General features: G+C 51.2%; 1 protein-coding gene across 6 annotated transcripts in view; it reads right to left on the bottom strand.

Moving 5' to 3' along the window:
• Window positions 1–6,151: 6,151 nt before the first annotated feature.
• Window positions 6,152–23,897, bottom strand: part of RPAP3 (RNA polymerase II associated protein 3) — a 36,162-nt gene continuing 18,416 nt past the window's right edge. For all 6 annotated transcript variants that reach the window (XM_008259349.5, XM_008259351.4, XM_051850408.3 and 3 more), the window contains exons 7-17: window positions 23,479–23,549; window positions 21,246–21,368; window positions 20,222–20,349; window positions 18,839–18,960; window positions 18,334–18,404; window positions 18,128–18,229; window positions 12,691–12,929; window positions 11,607–11,793; window positions 10,181–10,278; window positions 7,944–8,044; window positions 6,152–6,465 (exon numbers count right to left, since the gene is read on the bottom strand). In XM_008259349.5, coding sequence (XP_008257571.3) covers window positions 6,380–6,465; window positions 7,944–8,044; window positions 10,181–10,278; window positions 11,607–11,793; window positions 12,691–12,929; window positions 18,128–18,229; window positions 18,334–18,404; window positions 18,839–18,960; window positions 20,222–20,349; window positions 21,246–21,368; window positions 23,479–23,549 — 1,328 coding nt within the window. In that variant the 3' untranslated portion in view covers window positions 6,152–6,379. The remainder of the gene's footprint in view (window positions 6,466–7,943; window positions 8,045–10,180; window positions 10,279–11,606; window positions 11,794–12,690; window positions 12,930–18,127; window positions 18,230–18,333; window positions 18,405–18,838; window positions 18,961–20,221; window positions 20,350–21,245; window positions 21,369–23,478; window positions 23,550–23,897) is intronic.

A 23,897-nucleotide genomic window follows, 5' to 3' on the forward strand; every position in this document is an offset into this window, starting at 1 on the left:
CCAATGGCCGCCACAGTCAGCGCATCGCGCTGATACGATGGCAGGAGCCAGGTGCTTTTCCTGGCCTCCCATGCGGGTGCAGGGCCCAAGCACTTGGGCCATCCTCCATTGCACTCCCTGGCCACAGCAGAGAGCTGGCCTGGAAGAGGGGCAACCGGGACAGAATCCGGCACCCTGACCGGGACTAGAACCCGGTGTGCCGGCGCCGCAAGGCGGAGGATTGGCCTGCTGAGCCGTGGCGCCGGCCTAATAATCGTGTTTTGTAAACAAACCCAAACACTGCTTAAAACCACGGCGAACGCCGCCGGGACCAGCTCTGTCTCCAGGCTGGCAAGGTGCCGCCAGGCTCCCGGGTGCTGCAATCCGGCAAGCAGCCCAGCGCACTGCAGCCGTGACCCGGACTGCGTCAGTGCACTGGGCGAGCAGGGGCAGTTGGCTGAGGCCGGGCGCTGGCCACGGCATGGTTGTTGCCTGGGATAAACACAGGCACCGGCTGCTGATTTGTCAGGCAAATGTGTAGAGTCTAACAGATGCTTATGATCCATCTCCATCTCCTGACTATCACGAGGATTTAGGACTTTCCTCCTCGGATACACTTGGTCATCCCTGTACCATTCTGATAACTAAGGGCAGGAAAAGATACTGCTCTGGGGTCGGCACTGTGGCTCAGCAGGTTAAAGCCGCAGCCTGCAGCACCAGCATCCCATATGGGTGCCAGTTTGAGTCCCTGCTGCTCCACGTCCAATCCAGCTCCCTGCTATGGCCTGGGCAAGCAGCAGAGAGGGCCCAGGTGCCTGGGCCCCTAAACCCAAGAGGGACACGAGAAGCAGCTCCTGGCTTCTGCCTGGGCCAGCCCTAACCACTGTGGTCATTTGGGGAGTGAACCAGTGGATGGAAGACCTCTGTCTCTCCTTCACTCTCTCTGTAACTGTGGCTCTGAGAGAGAGACAGAGAGAGAGAGAGAGAGACAGAGAGAGAGAGAGAGACTGCTCACTAGGAGCACTAAGGAGCATTGTGCATGGAGGGAGCACTCCACATCGAGGAAGCAGTGAGCATGGAGGGAGCACTCGGCAGAGTACTTGGCACTGGGAGCACTGAGCACAGAGGGAGCACTAAGCAGAAGGAACAGCACACAGCACAGAGAGCACTGAGCATGGAGGGAGCACTCAGCACGGAGGGAGCACTTGGCACTGGGAGCACTCAGCATGGAGGGAGCACTCGGCACTGGGAGCAGCACGGAAAGCACCGGGCACAGAGAGCAGTTGGTAAGTCGTCCTTCTGGGTGGCTCGCTGGCCAGTGCGCCGGGTTGGGTACTTGTGGCCATAACTGTCGGCACTGAGCACTTTGCACCCATCTACTTCATGAGCCCCTTAACCGCCCCTCTTGGCGGATACCCAGGAGCGTCCATCTGCTGAGCCGCACGTGGGAGCGAGTGGGGCTCCGTGCGCACTCACACCTGCGGTGGCACCAGAGAAACCGAAGCTCCGGGGTTTGAAGGACGTGCCCAGGCAGTGCAGCACAGGGTTCCAGTTCAACCTGCTGGCTGACTGCGCTCTCGGCCCTCAGGGAAACCCCCATCCTGCACCACAGCTAAAGGCACCCGCAGCAGGCGCGAGCTCAGTGACACAGCCGCTGTCAGAAGCAGCAACTTCGCTTCCCTAGGTCAGCCTGGCTTGTCTCAGAGCCTTCCGCCTGGACCCTCTCCCTGGGGCAGTCTGCGATTCTGAATGCCACCCCGTGCCGGCTCCTGACCACACGGTGGCTGCAGCCCTGGGCTGGACAGGTTGGGGCGGGGCTCCATGGGCTCCGCTCTCACCTCCCGCTCCCCATCCTTCCTAGTCTGAGAAGCCCGGCGAGGCCACAGAATCAGACTCCGCCCTCTGGGATCAGCCAATCGCTTGTCCTGGAAGCGAGGAGGCGACTTGGAGAGTCCACCACCACCTCACAGCCTTTTCCCAACACGACACTGCACAAGACCTGCACTTCTGTGCAGCAGGCACGTCCACAGTGCAGCTCCTCCAACTGCAGCTCCCACTCTGCCCCACGACGACTGCAGTTCACACACACGCTGCGGCCAGGCCTCCCGGGCAGGCCTCGACCGCTCTCAGCTCACCCCTGCCGAGGCCCCTCACCAAGAACCCCGAGCACGGCCGTGGGGCCGGGCCCCGTCCCTGCTCTCACAGGGCCAACCTGAGTGTCCGGGTCCCGGCTCCCTCGCAGGACTCACGCCACTGCGCGCCCCCTCAGGGGGCCCTGGCGGCTCCTGCGCAGCCGGCTTCTGAGCCCAGGGGCCGTCCCGGTGTGGCCAGTCACTCGCTGACCCCCTTCCTAGGGGCTGTGCACTCGGCCGTGTGCAGGGCGGGCAGCGCCTGGGAGCCCCGAAGACCAGTCTTGATGGCTCCAAAAATAGACTCTGAAAGCCAGAGTGCCCTGAGCGGAGTGGAGATTTAATTTAGACAGCGAGGGAGGAGGCTCCAGGTTAAACTGACAGCAGATTCCGGGCTAGGAGGCAGCTTCCCACCCGTGACCTGACTCTGAACTGAGCAGCCAGGTCCCCACAGGGGGCAGCAGCCCCTGACCCCCGTGAACACTGCCTGGGGACAAGAAAAACACCAGGTGACCGCCTGGGCCTGAGCTGGGTCCCGGCAGTTCACATGCGAACACTGCACAGAGCTGGCTCCCCAGGGACTCACCTTCCAGTCCACGCGTCTCAGGCAGCCCCTCAGCGTCCCTGTTCCGCTCTGGTCTTCTGCCACGTTCTCAAGAGCCACTCCCAGGAGTCACGAGACACAACGCTGACCTTCTCACGTCCTCTCTTCCTCTGCGAAGCAGGTCTCTGAAGTTGGCGGGATTTGCATCCCGGACCCCAGAGCAGAGACGAAATCCCCTGGTGCCTGGCTCTGCTCGCCTGGGCCGTGAGCACAGAGGCCGCGATGCCCTCACTCACCACCGGTCCACCAAGCACAGCACCCGGGCAACGCTGTGGGCTGCAGGAAGCGACATGCTAAAGGTGAGCAGACGGAAGCAAGCTTGCACAGTGGACGCGGTGCCTCGGGCACCCTGGGCTGCGGTGAAGCCGTGGGGAAGGAGGGAGCAGGTGGCGCCCTGGGGGCGGAGCCGCAGGTGAGGCCACTGTCCCGGCTCCCTCACCACTGAACACAGCACACAGCACCTGTCACGGGGTGCCGAATGCAACGCTTGTGCAGAGAGGACGGTGAACTCCAGCAGCTCCCAGCCGGGAGGGAGAAGGCAGAGAACGGAGCACCTGTGTGCCCCGGGGCCTCATCCAGGTCGCAGGCTCAGCACTCTGCCTGTCGGCTCCACGCTGCGAGACCACACTGGGCATCCAGAGCCCAGAAACGCTGCAGAGCCACCGCCACAAAGCCCAGGCCTTTCTCAGAGCAGGAGACGTGTGCCAGCCGCACGAGGACAAGCCACTGCTGCGTGTGCACGTGCGTGTGTGTGTGTGTGTGTGTGGCCACTGCCACCCATCCACACAGTCACTTCCTCACCGGGCTAAAGGCTCACAACACATCCAGCTCAGGCTTGGTGGCGGCACAGACACTGCTCTGGTTGGAGGCGGCTCGCTCGGGGGCGCCAGCACCTGTGAGTGACTTCTGCCCGGGGCTGCTGCCAGCCAGCCTCGCGGGCCTGCAGGAAGACTCCTCAGTGAGGGAGGGGCTGGGCTGGGAAGAGCGTGCGCAGCACGGGGTTTTGGCCACAGCAGCTGAGACCTTTTACTAATGATGACGCTTCTGCAGGTTTCCGCATTTCCCAGTCTGCTCCCTTCACCCACCGAGGGTCAGGTCCACAGCTCTGGCGACCTGAGGTCAGCTGGTCCAGGGAGCTGTGAGCAGACCGGGAGCCAGGCATGACGTCCTGAGGCCCTGAGCTGGTCCCTCGTTTCCACGGCCACACCACGGGCAGCGTCTGAAGCAGGGCGTGTCAACACTGCAGTGTCCTCAAGAGACAGGCAGACCCTCCACAACTTGCCCTGCCCTCCTCCCCACCCCTGCTGAGGGCCCTGGGCCCTGCAGGCTCCTCATGCGCTCAGAGACCCTGCCTCTGCCCGGCCGTGTTCCTGTCCACCCCCGACGGCCAGCTGCAGAGGCGCCAGGCAGCCCCCACTCTCAGCACTGCCTCTGACTCCCCGCCTCGCAGCTGCCTGCCATGAGGTCCCTGGGCCGCGGTGGAGAGGTCCTGCACTCGGCCAGACGCCAGGGTAAGGCACCCCTGACCTGGGTGTGCTGTATTTGTTCTAACAAGACACGGCACTCCAAAGGTGTCCCACACTCATCAGGTGACAACAAAATGCCACACTGGGGGCACAGCAACAAGAGCTATCTCACTTCAGAAGGAGGGCAAATCCCAGGTCAAGGTCTAGGCCACCGCCTGGACGTCCTCCCTCCCCCCAGCCGTCGGACAAGCTGCCCCGTGGAGCTCTCTCACTTCAGAAGGAGGGCAAATCCAAGGTCAAGGTCTAGGCCACCGCCTGGACGTCCTCCCTCGCCCCAGCCGTCGGACAAGCTGCCCCGTGGAGCTCTCTTCAGAAGGAGGGCAAATCCAAGGTCAAGGTCTAGCCCACCGCCTGGACGTCCTCCCTCGCCCCAGCCGTCGGACAAGCTGCCCCGTGGAGCTCTCTCACTTCAGAAGGAGGGCAAATCCAAGGTCAAGGTCTAGGCCACCGCCTGGACGTCCTCCCTCCCCCCAGCCGTCGGACAAGCTGCCCCGTGCCCCCTCCAGACACTGCTGGCTCACCCGTCTCCCGGCAGCACTGTGCTTGTGTTCCTGCGGCTAAGCCCCCCCCCACACACACACCGTAAATGCTCAGGATTGGGTGCATGCCTGAGGGAACGCTCTGGGTCCCCACCCGCACACCTGTCTCCCCCACACCCCCGTGGCTACAGCAGGGCAGATGGAGGGGTGCCCAGGGCCAAGCTACGTTATCCGAGAAAGGAAGCCCTCGACGTTCAGAGAACCGGGGGCAGGCGGGTGGCGCTGCGGCCAGGGACACCCGCGTCCACAGCGGAGTGCAGGTTTGAGTCCCTGCTACGGCTGCCGACCCAGCTTGCGTGCGTGCACCCTGGGAGGCAACAAGAGCCTGGGCGCCTGTCACCCACACGGGAGGCCCACAGGGCTCCAAACTCCTGGATTCTGCTGCCTGCAGACCCCTGGATGTGCCCTGCTCGTCCCAGCAGGGGAGCTGTGTGCCTCGAGGTGTCCGACATCACACTGTCACCTCATTACCCTGAGATCCTGGAGGGCAGGGACCGTGGCTGAGTTTTATACTAGCATGGTGCCTGGAACAGCAGGTGCGAAGCCGGACTGAAAACCAAGTCCACCCACCAGGGACCTCTGTCACCAGCTGGCCCATCACTGTCTCATGTGGAGATGCAGTGAGGCTGTGCGCCGCTGACCACTGGCCGTGGGCACGTCCCCAAACCACTTCCTTCCCGCCCCACACTCCTCAGGTAACCCATCCAATTCCGAGGCCTCACTCCCAACCCAAACACCACCCTAGTCAACTCCACTGCACCCCAGGCATCAGGAGGCCGACAGGTCCCCGCGGCACCTTCCCACCACTCTGCCACCCACCTGACTCCCACCTGCACACGTGCTACTGGTGCTTCAAACGCGACGGGTGCTCATGACCAGTCTCCACAGTTAAGCTGGCATTACCGACATTTACTGTTTGCCCAAATTTTGCTAGCCTGCTACACTCCCACTCTGATTCCTGTGTTACCCACAACTGAACTCCTACTGCAGGCAAAGCACTGCGCAGGCCCCGCGCAGACCCCGGGGCAGTGGGTCCCAACCCCACATGGACACACCAGACGCCAACTCACAGCCACACGGACATGCGCCCTACACACCCCGCAGCGTCGGCACATAAGGACGCTGGACCTGTGCTAAGTCTCCTTTCCGCACAAACACCAACAGCACAGGCCCACAAGCAGAGACGCTCGTCAAGTCAAAAGCTGTACAAGGAAACCCTCGCCACCTGCCTCGCTCCTACTGTAGAAGACAACCTCGCTCACCTGCTCCAAAGCAGCCTGGTCGCGTGGCCAGACACTCCAGAAAATAAAAGATAACGGAACATTTGTGGCGTGCGGGGAAATGTACGTAAAATGACTGACAGAACACTGATCCTTATAAATATACTTCATTGCATACATTTTTATTTTCAGAACAAAACATATAAATAGTTCATCTGAATAATACATTTCTCACAAGTTAAATCACAATGCACACTATGGTTAATCAGCTTATCTCCAAAAACAGTCCTTTCTGGTTTCATTTATTTCCTTAAAAAGCAACACACTTTATTTTCAGTAGAAAAATGTACATTAAATTCACAGTGACTCCAGCAAAGGGAGCTCAGCCGCCGTACCTCTTCCTGAGGTCCTCAAGGGAGCTGCCCCCCAGCCCTGCTCCGTCCACGTGCCCGAGCAGCGCACGCACAGCTGAAAGAGAAAGCAGATCCTCCACTCGGGTCTCGTCCTACAAGGAGCCACCCGGCCACCAAACCACGTCGTCCACACACGCTCACCACGTCTCCCGCGGGGCCTCCCACCACACAGCCCCAAGGAGCTGACCCGGACACTGTCCTCCAGGAGGCGAGTGTGCACTGCAGGAAATCCACAGGGAGCACAGCGGCTACAAAGCCCGCGCTCCTACCGCTAGTGCTGGGCAGGGCGGGCGGCGAGGAGGGAACCAAACGCACAAGTTCCAAGGTCAAGGTCTAGGGGACAAACACGAAGTCCCTGGCACAGAGCCCGCGGCAGCGCAGCAACAGCAGGGGGTGGGGGCACGCCTGAGGGCTTCAGGGGACGCCCCGGGGAACTGAGGCGGCAGCAGCCGTGTGTCTGCAGTGGCACGTCCAGCTGAGGACGAGGGCCCGCCTGCTCAGGGTCCCCACAGAACCCACCAGGAAGAAAAGGACACCCACGAGCTTTGCTTTCTGCTGACTGCTACGCTTCAAAGCTGCCTCTCTCGAGTCAACGACTCTCCTCAAAGCACAGAGCAGCCCGAAACGCTGGCTGACTTCAAGCTTCCTAAAGCTGACTCCTGCAGCCACACACAGCAGCTGCCCGCCCCCAGGCCCCAGAGCCACCTGCCCCCTGGCCAGGCTCCCTCCTCCTCAGAGCCTCTGCCCGTGGGGCCCTCAGCTGAAAACCCCCGTCCCCACCCCTCCTTCACCTAGCCAACCACTGCAGTGCTTCGAGAATCCAGCTGAAACCAAGCAAATGCAAGGAAATCACCTCTCACAGGGCAGACGGCCCGGGTACCAGCCCACGCAGGGCCCACGAGGGCAGGAACCCCTCCACACCAATGACCGCCTTCTCCACAGGAGAGCCCAGGCTGCCTGGGTCAGCAGGGTCCAGCTTTCTCACTGTGCGAGCTGCATCACCTCTGCTATGCCTCAGCCTCCTCTTTCGTACAACACAGAGGATGCGCACACCCGCACCTCCTGATGCAGTCAGGACTGAAAACCACAGCTGTACTGTGCTGGCACAGCAGGTTAAGCCACTGCCTGAACGCCAGCATCCGCCAGCAGCAATGGTGCGAGTCCTGGCTGCTCCAGTTCCAGTGCGGCTCCCTGATGGTGCTCCTGGGAAAGCAGAAGATGGCCCTGCCACCCATGTGAGGGACCCGGGGGAAGCTCCTGGCTCCTCCTAGCTCTGGCCTGGCCCAGCCCTGGCCACTGCTGCCACTGCGGAGAGAACCAGCGCATGGAAGACCTCTGTCTGTCTGTCTGTCTCTCCCCCCCCCCCCCGGAACTCATTCAGATAAATCCCTAAAAAATAAATAAATTACTCCATTTAACTTAATTATAATTACTGTCTAATTACACTTACTTTTTATATGTGCTATGATTTCATGAATGAATAAAGGAATACACCAGAAGAGAGACATGAAAAAGCTTCTTCCTAGAACTTACTCCTTTTTTCTGGTTCTGACATAAACATCACGGCCATTTCAAACCTTTTCAGTTCAGAAAGTCTCAGTAGGATTTCAAAGATGAGTGATGGCTCTTCCCTCCTGAAATGATTCAAATAAAAAACAAACGCTCAGTTACGAGTAGCTCACTTGGTTCAACTCACTGACACAGTACTTCCAATCGTATGTAAACCAGGAAGGGGTTCCCTTCATCCCTGGATAAGGTCTACACGTAGGCAATAGAGATCCAACACTGAGGCAGTCCGTGAGGACCCTGACACTCGGTGTAGACGGCGAAAACCCTTATACTCAGTGCAGACAACGGTGAGGACCCTGACACTCGGTGTAGACGGTGAAAACCCTTATACTCAGTGCAGACAACGGTGAGGACCCTGACACTCAGACAATGAGAACTCTGACACTCGGTGTGCACAGTGAGGACCCTGACACTCGGTGTACACAGTGAGAACCCTGACACTTGGTATACACAGTGAGGACCCTGACACTCAGTGTAGACGGTGAAGGATCCTGACATGCGGTATACACGGTTAGGACCCTGACACTCGGTGCAGACGGTGAGGATCCTGACATTTGGTGTAGACAGTGAGGATATTGACATTCAGTGTAGATGGTGAGGACCCTGACACCCAGTGTTGAGTAGCTATGATACGTAAGTGTGTCATCAAGTCAACGAGGAGATCTAAAGCTCATATGAGAACTCAGCACACACATTGGCTCCACTCGAACCCTGGCCATTTCCATACCTACTTTTTCCTATGAAGAACTTAACAAATCCTTTTTCCCTTTTAACTGTCTGTTCTTGTCATCTCTTTACAACTTCCGTAACGATAGAGAATTTACTAGAAAGCTAATTCTGCTATGTGCAAGTTATTAATGTGACATCAAAGAGAACAAATGCCTCCATTACTGAAAATAGCGTGACAAGAATTTGAGTTTGGGGAGTACTCCAACCCAAAACCCAAAACCCCAAAGTTTCCTAACTCCATGACACCACAGTAGAAAATTCCACACCATAAAGCCTGTCTCATGCACAAAATTATTTAACTTTTTATTTAATAAATATAAATTTACAAAGTACAACTTTTGGATTATAGCAGCCTTTTGCCCCCATAACCACCTTCCCACCCGCAACTATCCCATCTCCCACTCCCTCTCCCATCCCATTCTTCATCAAGATTCATTTTCAATTATCTTTACATACAGAAGAGCAATTTAGTATATACTAAGTATAGATTTCAACAGTTTGCACCTACACAGAAACACAAAGTAGAAAGTACTATTTGAGTATTAGTTATGCCATTAATTCACATAGTACAACACGTTAAGGACAGAGATCCTACATGGGGAGTAAGTGCACAGTGACTCCTGTTGTTGATTTAACAACTGACACTCTTGTTCATGGTGTCAGTAATCACCCTTGGCTCTTGTCATGAGCTGCCAAGGCTATGGAAGTCTCTTAAGTTCACCAACTCCAATCTTAGTCAGTCAAAGCCATAATCAAAGTGGAAGTTCTCTCCTCCCTTCAGAGAAAGGTACCTCCTTCTTTGATGACCTGTTCTTTCCACTGGGATCTCACTCTCAGAGATCTTTCATTTAGGTCTTGTCTTTTTTTTTTTTTTTTTTTTTTTTTTTTTTTGGCCACAGTGTCTTGGCTTTCCATGAAATCCTGAAATACTCTCATGGGCTTTTTAGCCAGATCCAAATGCTTCAAGGGCTGATTCTGAGGCCAAAGTGCTGTTTAGGACATCTGCCATTCTATGAGTCTGCTGTGTGTCCCGCTTCCCATGTTGGATTGTTCTCTCCTTTTTAGTTCTATCAGTTAGTATTAGCGGACACTAGTCTTGTTTATGTGATCCTTTTGACTCTTAATCCTATCATTATGATGAATTATGAACTGAAACTGATCACTTTGACTAGTGAGATGGTACATGCCACCTTGATGGGATTGAACTGGAATCCCCTGGCACGTTTCTAACTCTACCAATGGGGTAAGTCTGATTGAGCATGTTCATGCATAAAATTATTAAAAATATTACATAAAATTACCTTCAGGCTGTGTGTGACACAGAAATGAACCCTGTGCTCACATTCTAGTCCCACCCCCACTAGATCTCACTGCACATATACCAACAGTCCCATGTTCACAACCCAAAACACACTGGTCCTAAGCGTTTCACAAGGGACCCTCAACCTGGGAAACTACAAAAGTCAACTTACTCAATATAAAAGTCGTGCAGAATCTTCACGATTTGGTTGAACACATCTGGTTCTAGATTCTTTTGAAACAGCTTAGGGTACAGGGATGGCTCAATTTGCTTGGGAAAAATATCAGAGAGTTAGAAAACTAAATGATGGCAACATTCACGTACCACAATTACACAACTGCTGAGGTGAAACAGAGAAGAGTTAACCCCGACGCCCCAGCACCACTGAAACGCACCAGCAGTGGGAGGCCACGCCAGGGAGGCGGACAGAGACCCCTGCCCTCTCAGGGAAGGGAGACTACCACCTGATCGGGACCTGTGAGAGCTTCTGCAAGCAATGAATACTGAAGGGTTAAAAAGTTAAAAGCCACTCCCCTCCCCTCCTCTGGTGAACTTTCCTGACCTCCTTAGACTTGCTCTGCATAGCCATTCTCTTTAAGGTCAGTCAGTCAGTGAATTACCCCAATGTAAACGTAACCTTAGTTTCACCTAAGTAGGATAGAAGGAGTCACTGTTTATCTTTTTGCTCCTGGAACTCTGACCCCACCATATGTCCCTTATCGCCATTCGGCTGCATTCCTAGGTATCATCGAGGCAGTTCCCGTAACCTTGTTGTGTGGCCCTCCCTTTTGGTAATAGGAGGCTTTTTGATCCTCCCTATATAGGCCATATGGTTCTCTGATGTCTAATCAAGCCCTACTCGATATCCTGTACTCCCTGTATTCATAAATCAACTGATTGTAAAATCACTTAACTTGTATCAATTGTTTACTCTGTACCGACTGTTTGATCTATGCAATGATTGATTTTCTTTGTTTAAACGTGTATAAAAACCCTGACCCTCGACTTCTCGCGGCCGCCTGTCTTCTTACACTCAGGGGCCCCAACATGTTGGATCATCAATAAACCTTACCCTTTGTTAACTGCATGAGAGAATGCCTCTTGGAATCGTTCCTTGGGCGGTGGACGTTTTTCAACTCTTACAATACAACTAGAGACTCGAACACATGGAATCACACAAGAAGACGCATTTGAAGGGCCAGGTACTGTACAATCCTGAGGCAGTGTTGCTGTCATCAACTGGGCAAGACTACGCTAGCCCACTGTTTACTGAATGTCTTCAGACCAGACTCCCCAAGGGCACAACCAGCTCATATTCAGGAGGACAGCGGCCAAGCACTGCGAGTGCCATGCAGCACGGGACAGAACTTGTGTTTCAACTTCCTGTCTGCATCTCCACCGGGAAGAGCTGAACTCAAGTGATGACAGATGAAATCAGATTCAGCTGCTTTAGAGTTTAGAATTAACGCAGAGCCTGTTGCCAAGGAGTGTCAAGGTGTCCGCAGGCGCTGAGCAAGGGGTGAAGGCAGCTGCGCAGAGACTATGCAGTGACTAAGCGGCCTCTGGCCTTTCCATGACAACAGCTCTCCCTCTCTTACCTTCAAGTACTGGTACAACACATCCGGACAACTTCTCAGTCGCCTGAAGTCGGATTCGAGCTGGAAGGAGTTCGCAGGAACCGGAGGGAGCGCTGCCGTGGCCAGGTGAGGAGGCGCCAGTCCCACCCCTGCAGCCGACTTCTCCGGGGGCGAATGCTGCACGCCCTGCCTCAGCCTGGCCTGGGGGCTGCAACAGTTCACAGGCATCAGCCATGGAGAAGCGCCGGTCAGAGCTGAACAAAGGGAACGTCAGCAGAGGCGTTTACCTGCTCACTATGTAACTACCGTGCAGCTGCTTGTACCCTGAAAGGACTAAATCCTTTGGCCAGCAATATTTGTACACTGCTGACAAAACAGACCGTGTCCTTCCCGGCCAAGGGTGAGCATCTCACTGTGGGGTGACGAGCAAGGCCACCTTTGGGGCACATCGCCCACCTGCTGCGGCCCACTGCACAGGCCCACAAGCCCGCCTTTCAGAACTCGGAATCACCACAGTTTTGAGATACTCCCTGGAAGAAGAAACACTTCTTACTTGAACAAAAAGGCTGCCTAGTTTCCGTCTTCTCACATCCATCTATCACGATATAAAACTACTTCTGAAGTCAAAGTCTAAAAACCAAAACACCAAACAGGTTTAGTGGGTGGCACTGTAACAGATGAATAAAATTTCAAATTTAAATGTAAACCTACTCATCTATATCTTCTATTTTATCATCACTAATGAAAACAGAGACTACCATTTCAAATTCTCAACAGCGAAACATTTATGTTGAAGTTCTAGAAGAGAATCAACAAAATCAATTTATTCACTTTCTCCTCATCTCTAAGGCCCGCCCACAGTAAACCAGAGCGGAAGAGAACCTGAGCAGAGCAGCTCACACAGAAGGTGAAGAGTCAGGGACGGGTCCTCCTGCTTAGCCTAATGTCGTGCAACACCACACCCACTCACACCGTGACACACAGCCACTCACCGCATCACTCACACAGCAACATGGCCACCCACTGCAGGCCCCGGTGTCACCCCACCACTCACACAGCGGCACGGCCACTCACCACACCATCACACAGCGGCACGGCCACTCACCGCAAGCCCGAGGTGTCGCTTCCTTCTTCGATTTTCAACACTTTAGCTTTTGGAGTGTCACTGGTGGGCAAAGCACCATCCTGGCTGGAATTCTTCTTACTTGCTATGCCTGGGACAGCTGCTGTGTGTGCCCCACTGACAGGAGCCTCCTGGGGGGTGGAGGTGGCTGTGCTGTCTGCCTCTTGGAGCAGGTCTACCACGTGTCCAGTTTCCTCAATAACAACCTTCCTGAGTGGTTTCTAGATCAATCAGAATCAATTCTTTAATCAGCACACTGAAGAGCCACAGTCAAAGGCTACAGCGCTGCGGCAGCTGACACACTTATAAACGAATCCAACGCAGTGTCAGACAGATGAGGAATGACATCGTGTGAGACGCAGGTGTCCGGGGAAAGATGGGCAGGTAAAAGAAGTCACCAGGCACTGGTGAAAGGACCAATGCTAAGGAAACAGGCAGGAAGGTGGAGCTGGCTTAGGGAAGGCTTCAGACAGGTCACGGCTCAGCAAGCAGCAGGGGCAGAGCGGCGGCGAGGGAAGAGCTGGGGAAGGCTACTCGTCCACAGCTCGAGTGGCTCGAGCGACCCGCGTGCTTGCCCGCACTCTGCATTTACTCAGACACCCAAACCACCGGGAACAGAGTAGACACGGGCAAGAGCCCGCTCCACACTGCAGGGCCGGGCTCCTGACACCAGCGCCCTGCTCGTGCAGACACTGGAGGCAGCAGCAAGGGCTCAAGTGACTACACATGGGAGACCTGCATTCAGTTCAAGGCTTCCAGTTCAAGCCCCGGCCAAGCCCCAGCCATGACTGTTGTAGGCATCTGGGGAGTGAATCAGCAGATGGGAGCTCCATCTGTCTCTCCCCCTCTCCTCTCAAAATAAGCTAATTTATCAATTTTATTTTTAAAAGATGTATTTATTTATTTATTTCAAAGGCAGAAATACAGAGAGAGGAGAGAAAGAGGTCTTCCATCTGCTGGTTCACTCCCCAGATTGCCGCAACAGCCAGAGCTGGGCCGAACTGAAGCCAGGAGCCAGGAGCTTCTTCTGGGTCTCCCACATGGGTGCAGGGGCCCAAGTACTTGAGCCATCTTCTGCTGCTTTCCCAGGCACATTAGCAAGGAGCTACACTGGAAGTGTAGCAGGCAGGACTTGAACCGGCGCCCATCAGGAGCCTTCAAAAGCCTTACAAAAAGCAGCTCAATAAAAGCATCCCAAGGTTATACATTTATCACACGATATTCACATTACTAAGAGATTATTATAATAGGTTTTCAATTTAATTAAATGGCATTATCAGTTAACTTCGATCACTGTGTCAACCTAACCTGCTTTTTGTATATTTAGAGAATGCTCTTATGTTTTATTTTTAAAATTAATCTATTTGGGGCTGGCGCTGTGGTGTAGAAGGTGAAGCCTCCCATATGGGCACCGGTTCAAGTCCTGGCTGCTGCACTTCCAATCTAGCTCTTTGTCAATGCACCTGGGAAAGTAGCAGAGGATGGCCCAAATACTTGGGCCCCTGCACCTATATGGGAGATCCAAAAGAAGCTCCTGGCTCCTGGCTTCAGATCAGTGTTTACATTCAGCACGCTCTTTTGTGTAATAAAATCTAACAGCATTCTTCACTACCATCATCTTAGCGAACACACAGAAGTACACCGAGGAACAACTGTCCCACCAGGGGTACGGAAGACGAAACAGGGAAGACAAACGCTTTCATAAATGTGCAAATATCAACAGCAGCTACGGAGGAACAGAAAAAGGAAGTTCATATTCTCTAGTGTCCTCTATGTTTGAAATTTGATTTTTAAAAATAGTTATTTATTTCAAAGAGTTACAGAGATAGAGGAGAGAGAGAGAGAGAGAGAGAGAGATCTTTCACCTGCTGGTACACTCCCCAAATTGCCATGGTTGGGTCTGGGTCAGGCCAAAGCCAGAAGCCACGAATTCCAGCCAGGTCTCCATTTGGGTGGCATGGGCCCAAGTACTTGGGTCATACTCTGCCATATCCCCAGGCTCATTAACATGGAGCTGGATGGAAAGTGGAGCTCTGGGACTCACAGTGGCACTCATATGGGATGCTAGCATCACTGTGCCACAGCACTGGGCCCTGACATTTGATTTTTACCTTTCCTCTCTATGCTGTTTGCTCCAACTGTATAAATTGTACATCAAAAAGTTATAAAAATGAAATTTTGATGCACATATTAAATTCAGTATTAAAAACAGACACCTATTAACACAGCTAGGACCAGACTTAACAGCAATTTTAAACAGCTTTGTAGGAGAATCCTGTAAGCAGTTGTATTTTAAAGAAAAGACAATAAGGTGAAGATCTTTGCTTTGCTGGGAACTAAATCAGCAACAGTTTTGTACCCAGATATAGGCCAAGCACAGCCATGTGTTAGTGTAAAAACCAGACAATTTCTGACAAACACTGATATGAATTAAAACCATGTGGTCCCATCTTAGACCAAATCCCCAGGATGGGTCCCATTTGGTGCGGCAGGTAAGATGTCACTTGGGACGCCCACATCCCGTCAGAGCGCCTGGTTTCAAGGCCTGGCTCCACATGTGCACCCCAGGAGGTAGCATGTGTTGGCTCAAGTACCTGGGCTCCCAGCTTCAGAATGGCTTAAGCCCAGCCGTTGTAGGCATTTGGGGGATGAAATCAACAGATCGAAGCTCTCTCTCCCTCTCTTTTCAAATAAAGAGAAAATCAATGAGTGAAAACGTTTCTAGAATTAAAACTGAATCTGCAATTGACAGCAGATGCAAACAGAGGGTTATGAGAGCTGAGGGTGGCCAGGAGGGCTGGGGTTCCAGAGGCTAACAGGCTCAGCCACCACCCACACCGCCACAGACAGGACTGAAGAAAACACCGAAGTTCAATTCATTCTCTCTTTAAAATCAAGAATAGGAACCAAGTGGAAAAGGGAAGTTTGTCCATAGGGAAAGTGGAAAGTAAATGAAACAAAATAGAGGGGCCGGCACTGTGGCACAGTGGGTTAACGCCCTGGCCTGGAGTGCCGGCATCCCATATGGGTGCTGGTTCGAGACCTGGCTGTTCTACTTCCAATCCAGCTCTCAGGTATGGCTTGGGAAAGCAGGAGAAGATGGCCCACGTCCTTGGACCCCTGCACCTACATGGGAGACCCAGAAGAAGCTCCTGACTCCTGGCTTTGGATTGGTACAGCTCCAGCTGTTGCAGCCAATTGGGGAGTGAAGCATCAGATAGAAAACCTCTCTCTTCTTCTTCTTTCTCTGTGTAACTGACATGAAAATAAATAAATAAATCTTAAACAAACAAACAAAATAGAAACAGAAACAAGATAGAACATGTGAGCAGAGACCGAGGGGTCAGCTGATGGGAGGACCTTGGCCTCACTGCCACCCTCTCCAGAGGTCCCAGCCCTCTGGGAGCAGAGCAGCCTGGCCTGCCCCAACCTGGGGAGCCCACTTCCCCAGTGCACGCGACCTCACAACCCAGAAGGAAGAGGAAATCACTATAGCATTTTTGCACATTCTTTCCTTTGATACAAACTAACCTGTGAGTTGCTCTCAATTTAAGGAGAAAACAAGAAATCAGGTAACTCACTTGAGATCTCAGTTTACAACATGGGCCTGAAACCAAGTTTCCAAGGCGTTGTGCCTGGAGACCATGACAAAGATGAAGGGCAGTGTGTCCCCACCCTACTAGGATGCTAGTTCTGTGCTAGGTCACTGTGTACAGAGCTCACGTCTCAGAGGCCTTCTGTTCTGTCCTGAGAGGCACACTGCACCTTGTCACCCGCAACACAAACCAAGTCTCACAGTGAAAGCTGTGGGAGCTGCTCTGGGTATGGGACATCACACACAGCCGATTGGCACACACCATGTCTTTCTAAAGATGGACAGCAAGGCCTAACCAAGACTCTTTTAAACATGGAATTGATATTTGTGAAGACCTCTTATGAGATGTAGAAGTTTAAATCTTATTTAACCAAACATTCAACCACTTTCACTAAAAAAGAAGAGAATAACAGCAAATGAGTACAACACAGGAAAAATGAGTGAAATGTATGAAGGCAGCTCGATTTATAGCTGGCACATGTCACGCATGACACCAATCTTATTCCAGGAAATCCAAGAGAACACTCACACTCTCAGTACACTGACCACTGAACAACCAGTCTTCTATCTGCTGCCACCTGAGCCACACACACAGCAAAACCAACCCTGCTGGCTGTGCTCCTGCTGGAGGGGACGGGACAGGGACACCGCTCCTTCACTGTGGAACCCCTTCCTCCACCACACACAGCGTCACACACAGCAGACCCCTGAGGCAGGGAGAGCACCGTGCTGGGGAGGGGCTGCAGGGAAAGTTGCAAGTCCAACTTCCGGATCCGGCTATCGGCTGTACAGGCGCCCACCTGTAAATGTCCTTCAAATCTTACCTGCCTGTGCACTCCTCTCTAAGTGCTGTGTAATTCACACATAGTACCATGTAACGTTAGAAAGAACCAGAGTCTAGTCATGTGCCCATATTTACCATAAATAAATTCAACCTTGAAGGTTCAGCAAAAAATCCTCATACTCCCATCAGCAGCTCTTCCTGGCCCTGCATCACAGGAAAGAAACTGGCCTTGATGAGAAATGGCACGGCGCCCCAAACAACACGCAACACGTATTTCTGAGGATAATTCAGTCTATACTGGATTTCTGCATTAAGTGTTGGTTTAGATGTAATCCCTTTTAAGATGCCAGGCTAGTGTAATACAAACCCAACCTCAGAAAAAATAGATACAGAAACATTTAGCTGCTACAAAATGTAAGCCCAATGCAAATTCCTTTAATATATGTAAAAACAGTTATACTTACAGGATTAAAAACATAACACTACCCCAGAACCACAAATATCTGATTTTGCCCTAATTTCACTTAATAAATACTCCTAGGAAGTGTTTTTTGAAGATTCAAACAATGGCCCTAAGGATAACTTTCAACCTTTTCTTGAAGAATGATTAATTGAGGGGCCGGTGCTGTGGCGTAGCGGGTTAACGCCCTGGCCTGAAGTGCCGGCATCCCATTAGGGCGCCGGTTCAAGTCCTGGCTGCTCCACTTCTGATGCAGCTCTCTGCTATGGCCTGGGAAAGCAGTAGAAGATGGCCCAAGTCCTTGGGCCCCTGCACCTGTGTGGGAGACCCAGAAGAACCTCCAGGCTCTTGGCTTCGGATCTGCGCAGTTCCAGCCATTGCGGCCAATTGGGGAGTGAACCAGTGGATGGAAGACCTCTCTCTCTGCCTCTCCTCTCTCTGTGTAACTCTGACTTTCGAATAAATAAATAAACAAATCTTAAAAAAAAAAAAGAATGATTAATTGAACAGTTTGCTTCTAATTCCATTAACAAAACACAGGTATTTAAAGGGCAACTAAAAAATGAACAGCATCACTTACAGTGCATCCAGGCTGAGGCGGGTTCTCGGTGGGTTTTACTTCATTCTGTCTCTGTGTGGACTCAAGGAAGACCTCGTCCCAGAGCCCTTTCTCAATCAATTCCTTGGAAATAAACGTGCAATCACAGTGATCAAAACATCAAGTTAATTAAGCAATAAGATAAAATGTTTCAGAAAATGTGAGCTTGAGGTGAACAGAAACCTTACCTTCTTGATTCTGGAAAGTTCAGTCACTGCTTGCTTATTTCCAGGCTCCAGGAGTAAAACCGTTTCAAAATCTAAAGTGAATTATTTAAAAATATGGTAATCTAGTCTGTAGATCTGTGATACATCTAGTCTGTAAGCCCATTTATATCTCAGGAGTTCACAGGGACCAAGTGCCCTGAGGGCTCCTCCAGCTGTCGTACACGGACCCTGTCCTCCGACCCACTCTACAGAGGATGTGGCTGAGGTCCTTCTCCTGTCACTCCTGCCTTTGTCCTGCGTTTCTCCTTCTCATCTGTAATTCAAACATCCCACAGATCAGCCTGAGTGCGCTGGGGCTATCAGAGACCCTCAGGTGCACTCTGCCAGCTGCATCCCATCGAACCTACTGGTGATCACCAGAGCAAGCAAGTGCACCACACTAAGCCGGGAAGCCCTGACCCACGGAGCCACGGACAGCTGCGTGGCCGCTCTGTGCCTCAGCCGAGTGCCACTGCTGCCGTCTTACCTTGCCTGGCCTCACTCAGCTTCCCCAAAAGGGTCCTTGCAGTTCCTCTTCTGGCAAAAGCTTTGGAGTAGGAGCCGTCCAAAGCAATAGCACGAGTGCAGTCTTCCTCAGCTTCTCTGTATCTATCAAACAGGACAGAACTGCCAGTTGGAAAATGCAGCTTACAGGAGACGTCTTACAAACTAAAAGCACAAAAAGCCACACTGCAGTCCCTCCATCTGAGTCTCCATTCCAGCCTCATTCAGTTTCCTGCTGATGCAAACCCTGCAAGGCAGCATGAGTGGGCTTCTGCCACCATGTAGGAGACACGAATTGAGTTTCTGGCATCAGTCCCCTGGCCAGTTAGGAATTTGGGGAGTGAAGCAGGAGATGAGAACACCATCCTTTTTCTTTCTACTAAATATTTTTGAATAATTTTACAAAAACATAGATGATGGGTACATAGGCTAAGAATACTACTTCCATGAAAGTTTGAGAAGTTTGCAAAAAAAGGTTTTTTTTAAGAATTTTCCAGGGCCGACATTGTGAAGTAGCAGATAAGGCTGCCACCTGGGACATCTGCATCCCATATGGGCACCAGTTTGTGTCCCGACTGCTCCACTTCCCATCCAGCTCCCTGCTAATATGCCTGGGAAAGCCACACAAGATGGCCCAAGTGCTTGGGTCCCTGTACCCACATGGGAGACCCAGAAGAAGCTCCTGGGTCCCGGCTTTGGTCACCTGGGGGATGAAGCAGATGGAAGATCTCTCCCTCTCTAATTCAAATAAATAAATGTTTAATAAAAAAAAAATCCCACGAATACATTATCCCCAAGGCCTGCAGCAATATCCTCTCATCCTCCAAATGAGGCTTCATTTGAGCTAACTCAGAATTTCTAATTTTTTGTTTGTTTATTTGGAAGGCAGAGAGACAGAAAGAGATCTTCCACCCACTGGTTCAGCACCCAGATTTCACAACAAGGGCTGGTCCAAGCTGAAGACAAGAGCCTGGAGCTCAATCTGGGTCCCCCATGAGGGTGGCAAGGGCCACCCCTGCTGCTCCCTAGGGTGCGAATCAGCAGGAAGCAGGAACTGGAGGTGGAGCTGGGACTTGAACTCAGGCACTCCAATATGCGATACTGGGGTCCCAAGCAGCATCCCCTAGCCACACCTGCTTGGAGATGTGGAATGTGTGGCAAGGATCACCCCAAGTCTAGTGGCCTTATCCAACCTCACTTCACCTGTCTTCAAACACCTTTTTACTTTGACTTGCCTGTATCTTAAAACGCAGCTCCGCATTTTGTAGTGTCAATGAAAAAGCCAGCACGTAACTCAGTACTAGCTAACGTGCCATATCAGAGCACATGTTCACAGTAAAAGCATCAGCGTGTAAGCAGCACTCACTTCTCTATCCTCAGGTAGGCCATGGCTCTGTTTGCAGGGAGAAGGGCATTCGTGCCGTCCGCTGCCATCCCTCGGGTGTAGCATTCAATCGCCCTTTCATACTTCCCCTCTTTGAAAAATCCATTCCCCTATCATTGAAGAGAACAGCATGGAGAAAAATTTTAAAAAAGCAAAGATGCTAAATGACTTCAAACCTTAAACACTACAAGGACACCCATCAATACTAGATCAGCAACTTAAAGGCACAAAGGTAGCCCATGAGACGTGGTTCAGACTTCACTCATCTAGGCTATGTGTTTACAGGTTCTTTTCAGGAATAAAATGTAAACTACTACTTTGCAGCATTCATTATCACCCTAGTCAACATTATATCAAGCTTAAATTTATAAACTCATTTTAATGAAGGCCCAAATATTATAATTTTTAGTTTCATGAGTAGTTGTAAAAAGAACTTCACAACTGAAATAATTTTTGTGGATGGACAGAGTGGCATTGCACAGGCCTCCTTCAGTTACATCACCACACCTACATGTAAGATAAACTAAACTGTACTAGGACGCACACACATTTCATCATTACATTTATTCAGAATCAGAGCCAGACATGGCACAACCAAAAATTCCGTAAGTACTGAATCAGGAACCCTGTGTGAGCTCTGAAGAGCTCTAAATCCATTAAATTTACCCTCGGCGTAGTTGTGCACAGAAACTTCCCTCAGAAACGGTGCAGTCCAAGTGCACTGAAGGACAGACCGTAATTCACTGCTGTGCCTAACGCCCATCTGCACACAAACATGCAAAATCTCCCAGCAGGAGTTTGCTTGTTACGCCTAATGTTTCTACAGGCACACTTTTTTAGAGACCCACATGACAGGTCATCAGTCACTCAAATTTTGAATTAGTTGGCTTCTCAGGTTTCAATGTATTCAACTTCCAGTTCCTACTGAAGAAAAATGACAACAGAAACTTCTCTGATGACAAGCGATGAAGAGCAAAACAGACACCGTGTAAAGAGCTCAGGTTACCAGGTCCTTCTGCGCCATGGCCTGCTGCCGATTCTGTTCCTCCGTGGGCGTCCCCTCTCCCTCAGGTGACCTCCCCACCACGGCTGCTCCTGTGGGCTGTGAGCTTCCTCTGGACAGTAAAGCCTAAGAGACAGCACCCGGCTTCAGTAAGCAGGTAAGGGCATGAGGCACACATTATGTGCCTGATACTGAGATTTCTCCCACACTTCCAATTACTCACTGAACAACATTTCCACTCTAATTCTAAACCTTTCTACTTACCAAAGTAAAAAACAAAAACAAAAAATGAATAAAAACTTACTCTAATTAAAATAAGTATCCACTAAAGGAAGCTGCTCATTTATTTAGTCACCAAATATTTACTGAATTTCTACACACCCCAGGCACTGTTCTAGGAGCTATTTTCAAACACAGAAATTAATCAAGATTTCATCACTGCGGGGCGGCACTGTGGCAAAACAGGTAAAGCTGCCACCTACAGTGCCGGTATCCCATATGGGTGCCGGTTTGAGTCCCGGCTGCTCCACTTCTGATCCAGCTCTCTGCTATGGCCTGGGAAAGCAGGAGAAGATGGCCCAAGTTCTTGAGCACCTGCACCCGCGTGGGAGACCCAGAGGAGGCCTCCTGGCTCCCAGCTTCAGACTGGCGCAGTTTCAGCCATTGTGGCCAACTAGGGAGTGAACCAGCACATGGAAGACCTCTCTCTCTCTCTCTACCTCTCCTTTTCTCTGTGTTTAACTCGGACTTTCAAGTAAATAAATAAATCTTAAAAAAAAAAAAAAAATTTCATCACTGATTTTCTCTAGCATTGTCATTATTTGACCAAGGACAGAAACACAAGGATACACAACACTCTACAGCTCTCGAATGCAATCAAGTGGTAACATTTAAGAGCAGATTTTCTCCAAATGCTGTCACTTTTTTCTGAATGCTTCATGATGGCAAAGCAATTATAACTTTGACTCAAAGGCAAAGTGTAACTGCTCAGTATCATTAGACAACTGATTCTAAATGTAAGCAATAACTATTGTTGAAAAATTAGTAACGTGTATGTCAACATACAATCTATAAAGAAGGAGCAACTTAAAAAGTACAAAATCAAAGAAATGTGCTCACTTTAGTACAGAAATCAGAATACAAGCTAGGAATAGAAAATCAGTGGGGTAAAGAAAAAGGAATTGTGGCGCAGCAAATTAAAGCCCTGGCCTGAAGCACCAGCATCCCATATGGGCACCAGTTCTAATCCCAGCTACTCCTCTTCCAATGCAGCTCTCTGCTATGGCCTGGGAAAGCAGTGGAGGATGGCCCAAGTCCTTGGGCCCCTGCACCCATGTGGGAGACCCAGAGGATGCTCCTGGCTCCTGCCTTCGGATTGGCGCAGCTCTGGCCATTGCGGCCACCTGGAGAGTGAACCAGCAGATGGAAGACCTCTCTCTGTCTCTTTCTCTGTAACTCTTCAATAAATAAAATAAACCTTCCCCAATTGGCTGCAACGGCCGGAGCCGTGCCAATCAGAAGCCAGGAGCCAGGAGCCTCTTCCGGGTCTTCCACGTGGATGCAGGAGTCCAAGGACTTGAGCCATTTTCTGCTGTTCTCCCAGGCCACAGTAGAGAGCTGGATTGGAAGTGGAGTAGTCAGGACTTGAACTGGTGTCCACATGGGATGCCGGCACTGCAGGCAGCGGCTTTACCCACTACACCACAGCACTGGCTCCTCAGCCAATTTTTAAAATGAGGATCAGTTGAAGAACTTTAAATTATACTACCTTAACTCACAACTAGTACAACTAAAATTTAATAGTACAACTAAAATTAGATCGTTTCTGTACTAAGAAATCTACTGCACAAACTATGCATAAGCTCTTTGTCAAATAAAGGTTACATTAATGGGCCGGCGCTATGGCATAGCGGGTAAAGCCACCGCCTGCAGTGCTTGCATTCCCTGTGGGTGCCATTTCATGTGCCAGCTACTCCGCTCCCATCCAGCTCTCTGCTATGGCCTGGGAAAGCAGTAGAAGATGGCCCAAATCGGTGGGCCCCTGTACCTGCATGGGAGACCTAGAGGAAACTCCTGGCTCCTGTCTTTGGATGGCTCACCTCTGGCTGTGCCATTTTAGGGGTGAACCAGCAGGTAGAAGACCTCCCTCTCTAACTCTTTCAAGTAAATAAAAAAAAATCTTAAAAAAAAAAAAAAGTTAAAGATAAAATGCTTTCTGTAAATAACTACAGCTTACCTGATTAATCTTCCGAAGTTCATTTGTTGCTTCAAAGTTATCTGGTTCCAATTCTAGTACTTTTTCATAATCTAAGTAAAATAGAAGAGAAAGAATTCTTGAAAGAAATTTTAAAACTTACATATGTACAATGATCCCTTCTGCCAGTGACTAATGGCAACTGTGCTAGAGCAACCACTGACAGCAGGCCACTGCCTTCTTCCCGCGCTGCCCGGGGCAGACAAAGCCGCCCAGGCAAGACGCCTGCCCTCCTGAGCCCCACCTCAGAAGGCCAAGAAGCAGCAAAACCCAGCTAGATGTCAGCTTTTCTCACACCTCGTGCTTTATACTACGTAAATCTATTTTATGAAACAGCAGGACTAAGAATCTACAAATGAACAAAAACACCTCAGAGTTTCACTCATGATACCTCCTGCCTC

Source organism: Oryctolagus cuniculus, chromosome 9 (genome assembly GCF_051225735.1).
Source record: "Oryctolagus cuniculus isolate XC-2025 breed Fujian yellow rabbit chromosome 9, ASM5122573v1, whole genome shotgun sequence".
Lineage (NCBI taxonomy): Eukaryota > Metazoa > Chordata > Mammalia > Lagomorpha > Leporidae > Oryctolagus > Oryctolagus cuniculus.